Genomic DNA, 6,217 nt, shown 5'->3' on the forward strand with positions numbered 1-6,217 from the left:
ATGAGATATATCTCATCTGATATATAATACTTTCCCCTTCGAAGCCCGTACAACATGCGTAGGTAATACCAATCATACAATAAGGCCTGTATAGATCCAGTCGCCTTTGCGATGTCCTGCTGTCCGCCAGACAGTGGAGAATGACAAAACCAAATACCCTAGGTAGATATCTATATAACAATGCATCCGAAATCCCCCATTATGATATCACAGCTTGCTGTGATATGATGCGTCCGTACTACTACATGGTATCAAGTCCTTGCTCCTTATGTCAATCATTTAGATGTGCCAGCCTCAACACTAGCAGCTGCATTTAACACGGCCTCTTTAATTTCTCCTTCGACTTCGTAAATTTCTTCGATCTTTTGTCCGGGAATATGCGCAACGGGGCTAAACTGATCAACCTCCTCAACGTCATCATCGGCTTCGATATCGGGTATTTCTTCCTCCGCCTCCTCGTCTTCTTCCTGAATTGTTATCTCACCGCTTCTTCGCCCTAGCCCGCTGGCGCTCGCACTCCTGCTATGGCCGCCAGAATTACCACTACTACGGGACTGGCTGCCGATAGAAAGCATTGGTCCCTTAAAAATATTTCGTTTACGCTTAGCGAAAAGTACCGAAGGGCTATTCGATGAAAAAGGGTTGGGGGAACCTGGGGGGTTTGGTCCCGACTTAGATGACGGCATGCCTTCGTTAAAATTCAAGGACAGCGCGGGACCTCGAACAAGGCGGATATTAGATGGGAACGACTTGTTTGTTGGCGTAGCTGGCAGAACCTTTACCGAATGATGTGGTGAGCGTCCAGGTGTCTTCGTTGTTGATACTGACCCCGTAGAGCTTGTTGAGCTGGCCTTCGAATGTGAATGATGGTGATGTGGCATAGTCCGAATAGATGATAGAGAAGACGAGGTCGACTTTCTACCTCGGAGACCGGTTGAAGAGCGACGGATGGTTGAACGAGGTGTAAGTGGGACTGGTGATAAGGATTGGCGTTTATATGATGAGGCGGCGGAAGGCATACGACGCGGTCCCGAGTTGGAAGGGGTCCTAAGAGGTGTTGGTACAGGCTTCTTTGTTGGATTACTACCACCAGCTGCTCCGGTGCTTTTAGCATTCCCGTTAGGTAGACTTGGTGAGTTTCCACCGCTCGATGTTCCAGCACCTTGTAGGGAAGCGGGATATTTGCTAGTATGAGGTCGAGGGCTAGCATCTTTTGGGTTCTTGTTGCCAGACTGTCCATCCTTAGTGGCCAAGTTAGGCGTAGACATGCTCCCTCGCTTATTAGGTTTGTGCCGCCTGGTGTTTTCAACAATCCAGTGTGTCCAATTCTTCCACGTCGCAACAATTGCTTGTGAAGGCTTTTTCCGGACTTTCGGGGGAGGATTTAGCTCCCGAACCTCGCTATTTCCTAGTGCATCCGAGGTAGTCACAAGATGCAGTGTTGAACCTCTCGATCTCGCACTTCGAAGAATGCCTTCTTTTGGAGGGGGTATAGGACGTTGGTGTCGTGATGAGCTGACCGACCTCACCGAATCCTTATCTATTGGAGGAGGTGGTGTACTACCATCGGGACTTAGATGTCCCTTCACCTGTGACTCGGGCAAGTTTGGCAACTCTGGAATTTGGGAGTCGCTATATCGAGCGCTCCTCCTTTCCGGGCGCCCTCTCGTCTTAGGTAAAGGTGGTTCTCCAGATCCGCTAGGGTCTTCGTCGAGGATTGGTGCCATTCGTTCGAGCTTACTGGATGCTGCCGAAAAACGGCGAGAATTCCGGTTCTCTGATTCTTTCTCCTTCCTCCTCCTCTCACGCCGACGAGCCTTCCTTTCTTCCTTTTCCAATAGTAGTGTCCACCAACCCGCTAGTACGTCGCATCGTTGGGCTAGAACACTCTCAATGACGGCATCGATATCTACGCCAGCACTACGCATTCGCTGTAAGCAGTCCTTTTCTAGGTGGGTTGTAAACGGCGGAGGTTGATGTAACTTGAGAATTGCTTGTTGCTGAGGAGCATGTTCGGCGAGGAAGGGATGAGAGAGAATTTCGGGAAGGGTAGGTCGTAGTAACGGTCGTTTAGAAAGTAGGAGCCTGATTAGAGCAATAGCATCGGGTGGTAAACGTTCTGGGTATTTCGGTTCCTCCGTTAGGATTTTCGTTCTCGTAATATTATCGTCGTCTTCGTCAAACGGCAACTCGCCGCATAACAGCGCATAAAGAATTACACCCAAACTCCACACGTCTATCTTCTCGCCAGCATATTTCTCCCCTTTCAACATCTCGGGTGCTGAGTAACATATTGTACCGCAAAACGTTTGAAGATAGTTGGCTTTGCCCTCATACTCGCGCGTAAAACCAAAATCGACCAACTTGACATTCTCGTGTTTGTCGAGCAAAATATTTTCGAGTTTTAAGTCGCGATGAACACATGATTGTTGATGTACATAGGATACGGCACCGACGAGTTGCGTAAATATCCTTTGGGTCTTTTCAACTGGTAAAGTACCATTCTTGAGAAGGTAGTTGTAAAGCTCGTCACCTATAAATAATTAATAATGCCTGAGCATAGGATGCTCTTAGCAAAGACATACCTGGACAATATTCTAAAACAAGCCACACTAATGATTCGGTAACTATTATTTCGTATAGCCGTGCGATATGGGGATGGACAAATTGACGATGGTGGTGGATTTCCCTGGCGAGATTGGAGTCGTCCTTGTTGGCTGACTTGAGGACGACCTGTTGCAATTAGGAATAATGTTCGAAAGGGATCGGATGAAAGCCTATGGGTTCGGGCAAAGACTAACCTTGGATCCATTTGTGAGTTTATGATTCGCAAGATAGACCTTGCCGAAGGAACCCTTCCCTATCAGCTTTCCCAGAGTGTAGTTGCCGACATTTTTTAGGTCCTTATCCGAAAATTCGCTATTAGGGGAAGGGGGCATTAGCAAGGAAATAAGTAACTTGTTTGCGAGTTGTCTGGATTCGGACTTACTCGAGTAGCTCCTGATACGAGTTGGCAAGCTATTTATTTGTCAACAGTTAGTACCTGAATATTGTCGGTGACCTGTAAATTTGTGAGATACGTCTATCTCGGCATACCTTTGCCTTCCGTCCCAGCGCCTCGGCCTTTGCTTTATTTGATTGCATATCCCTTTGAGGCCCGTCCTCAGCGCCGCGCGCTCCCTCCGAGGCGCCGAGTGTTATATATTATTGCTCTAATATCTATCGTTGACTTGCTAGTGGATTCGAGGAATAATCTAGGATCATGAAATACGGCTCGGGAATGGCGATTGGCGCCTAACGAAATCCGATAGCTCATGAACGACCTGGTTTGTTAAGTTATGAATATAATAGTTGGACGACCGACTCGATATCGTTGCACGGGTAGAAAGGTGTACGGGGCATATATTCGGGGTGGGCGAATGCGATTGATGGGAGCTTCGAAAATTATTCAGGGGTCTCGGCGATCGTGTGTAGGTAATCGCGTCGTAGCAACGTGTCGACCTACGAAGCTTCAATGGGGGGGTATCGTTGGGTGATGGAGGAGCGCAGTGGGAAAATAAATTAATCTAACAACTACACAGGGTTTGTTTCTTGTCGTCTTGTTTACTTGAAGCCAAAGTGAATACTGCTCGGAGCAGCATATTGAGTAATGTATTGTCACAAGATTATTACAAAGAACCTAGGTAGGTAAGGTGGGTAAAATTGGTAAAAGTTTCTAATTCTTCGCAGGCGACCCGATGATAGGGACGGGTAAGGATCGCCATTGCCCCCCGACCAAAATGTACCAAAATGCACCAGGGACGGGGCTGCCCGAAGCTTAACGGCTGACATTAGTATGATGTTAGGCGGTTGACCCTTGCAGGGAGTCGACTCTAGGGTATTTTAGAGGTCCTAGCGGCCCCTATTTATTCCTTATCGATACCTATCTTCAAATGTCCTACAGCACTAACAGCCTTGAAGCGCTAGCAGCACTGTTCCCCGTAATAATAAAAAGGTTCAACTAAACCTCAATTGTCATAAAACCCAAACATCCCGAGGTCATTATACGTTAGGTATTTCTATATTATTATTCTCCTAAAGAATTAAGAATATCCTTCATCAATTCCATTACCATACGATATACTCCAAAAGTTCGCCATTCTGTAGGAAAGCTATCCGAGATAGAACCGGGTCAACGGCCTTTCTAAAATAGATACGATCTACCCACTCATTCACCAAGGAACCCGCCGCTGAAGATCACGATCTTAAATATTCACACGCACTCTTACCCCATCGTATTCCGCCTTTATACACCCACATTCCGGGAGCGTTCCCAGTTTTTAACCCTTGAATGGCGTCGGCAAGGTCTGAACCAAGGCCTTCTGCTTTTATGTCCTCGATAGGATATAAGTACGTTTTGAAGGAGAAGAGTATAGTTCGCGTCTTGGGCATCCGTGTTAACGTTTGTAATTCCATTCTCACATGAGTCTACTTATTATTAGTATGTCTCGAGGCTGCCATCATAATACGAATCTTACCTTCTTTATATCAATGTCGATACTATCCATATTATCGCCTTCACTTACGTGATTTCCGGAGATGTTGAATAACTCTGGTGTCGACGTTATCGACCACTGCCCGGTCGTATTAGTCACCCGACATTGTCATTTCAATGTTCAACACGCAAGAGAGAATAACCTACGTTAATCCTAGATGCGCTCTTACCAACTTCCAGCCGACTGAAATACTTCTCCATACTCGCACCGATTTTCTCATATGACGGCACCGGCTGATGTATATCCTTGAGTAATTTACCAATCTTCGCTGCGGGGTCGAATCCAGAGGGGCAGCAGCATAAGAAAGCGGTGCACTGGTGGCCGTCGGGTGTTTCTCGCAGAAAGAACATGTCATCTTCCACAGTCCCACCCAGGCTTTTCAGTGCTGTGACCGGATCCTGGGGAGGTAGAAGCGGAAGAGAGACGCCAGTAACGCTATTTCGAAAGAATTTATCATCCTGGGAGAAAATTGTTGGATATCTCGTAGGAAGATATCCTCCGAGAAGGTAGGTATACACCTCCTGAACGGCTTCGACGCCACAAGGTAGGCATCCAATAGTGTGGGATTCGTGCTTGGCCATGACGACTTTACGCTCCTGTATCCGGGATAAATAATTCTGATCTATAATTATGAGATCCGATGGAGTAGTCGACTTAAGCGCTACAGAATATCAGCATCGCGAGCACACCGATTCTATCAGCAAATACCGGTACGCATACCCATCGTTATGTAGTATATCGATTTGAAAGGTCTGAACCGTTGCGGCTCTACGCTCGCCCAGTCAAACTCAGAGAGGGGGTCTATTATAGGTTCAGATGAAGTGTATGTTCGGTGCCCTTTCTTTGGTATGTTGCCATAGTTCTAGATGAGACCTCATCAGTTTTGGAATGCATCCATAAAAGGTACGAGGATATATCTACCTTGATGCGCTTACGCTGGGTCCATATCCAGATAATTGTCAATAAGACTAAAGCTAACAAAACTAACAGGATCGACATATTGTAAATATTGATGTTGAGATCTCTTCATGATGACCTTAACATATAACCATAAAGAGCGAAGCACCTACTGTTATCCCCGTGATCGTCTTTATACGATAACTTTCATACGAGGATACACTATTTCGCGTACTACCTTCCCCAACTGCGCCTAGGGGGTAAGCGTTCTGCCCCACAACGACAAACAGAGCGCCTATGATAACTCCCGCTTATTTCTTGGCCTCCTGCCGATGCCGGGCCCGGAATCGGCACCCAGTTTAACGACAGCAAAGAAGACGTCGAACCAAATGTTGCTTCCTCAGATTTAAACCTGGCGTTACCCAACGTCGTCGCTAGCCGCTCGAGTTGGACATATATAATACGAAAGTACACTTTACACCTGGTGCTACTATAAAAGGTCAAATCGCTCAGCTTTTCTTATTGAATCGATGGATCCCAACCCCGTCCCCGTTGCCACTACGACCATGGCACCCTTTCCTCGCTAGCCCTGCGATACAAATACCACCACAGACTTAAGAAGATTATCAGTTTACCCAACACAAGACATCGGAAATAACAAGCAGCAATTTCTTCCACCAATACTACCACCTATAAAGATAATCACGAGTCGCAGTTCATGCCGGCGACCTCGATTCAACTATCACACCATGGGCCTGGCATACGTGAAATGATGTTCTGCTCCT

The 6,217-nt window shown here is 46.7% G+C and overlaps 2 protein-coding genes across 2 annotated transcripts; both read right to left on the reverse strand.

Annotated features, from left to right (window-relative positions):
- Window position 1: 1 nt before the first annotated feature.
- F4822DRAFT_234979 (kinase-like protein) lies at window positions 2-3,241 on the reverse strand. Its single transcript, XM_051454200.1, has 5 exons — window positions 3,097-3,241; window positions 2,990-3,018; window positions 2,802-2,919; window positions 2,586-2,733; window positions 2-2,533 (listed from the first exon to the last, which is right to left on the reverse strand). Exons 1-5 carry the CDS (start codon window positions 3,142-3,144, stop codon window positions 276-278), a joined length of 2,601 nt encoding a protein of 866 aa, XP_051316163.1. The 5' UTR covers window positions 3,145-3,241; the 3' UTR covers window positions 2-275.
- Window positions 3,242-3,942: 701 nt separating this feature from the next.
- On the reverse strand, window positions 3,943-5,479 carry F4822DRAFT_401752 (uncharacterized protein). The gene is made up of 5 exons (XM_051457971.1): window positions 5,457-5,479; window positions 5,256-5,408; window positions 4,682-5,196; window positions 4,518-4,613; window positions 3,943-4,467 (listed from the first exon to the last, which is right to left on the reverse strand). The coding sequence occupies exons 2-5, from the start codon at window positions 5,257-5,259 to the stop codon at window positions 4,237-4,239; spliced, it is 846 nt and encodes a 281-aa protein (XP_051316164.1). The 5' UTR covers window positions 5,260-5,408; window positions 5,457-5,479; the 3' UTR covers window positions 3,943-4,236.
- Window positions 5,480-6,217: the final 738 nt, after the last annotated feature.

Source organism: Hypoxylon trugodes, assembly GCF_022578975.1.
Source record: "Hypoxylon trugodes strain CBS 135444 unplaced genomic scaffold F4822scaffold_4, whole genome shotgun sequence".
Lineage (NCBI taxonomy): Eukaryota > Fungi > Ascomycota > Sordariomycetes > Xylariales > Hypoxylaceae > Hypoxylon > Hypoxylon trugodes.

Excerpts from the sequence above, each read along its gene's own strand:
- F4822DRAFT_234979 (XM_051454200.1), bottom strand. The coding sequence starts at position 3,144 with ATGCAATCAAATAAAGCAAAGGCCGAGGCGCTGGGACGGAAGGCAAAG. Across the intron at positions 3,019-3,096 it reads CGCTGGGACGGAAGGCAAAG|CTTGCCAACTCGTATCAGGA; the intron begins GTATGCCGAGAT and ends ACAAATAAATAG. Across the intron at positions 2,734-2,801 it reads AACTCACAAATGGATCCAAG|GTCGTCCTCAAGTCAGCCAA; the intron begins GTTAGTCTTTGC and ends TAATTGCAACAG.
- F4822DRAFT_401752 (XM_051457971.1), bottom strand. Across the intron at positions 4,614-4,681 it reads AGAGCGCATCTAGGATTAAC|TGGTCGATAACGTCGACACC; the intron begins GTAGGTTATTCT and ends ACGACCGGGCAG. Across the intron at positions 4,468-4,517 it reads TCGACATTGATATAAAGAAG|ACTCATGTGAGAATGGAATT; the intron begins GTAAGATTCGTA and ends AATAATAAGTAG.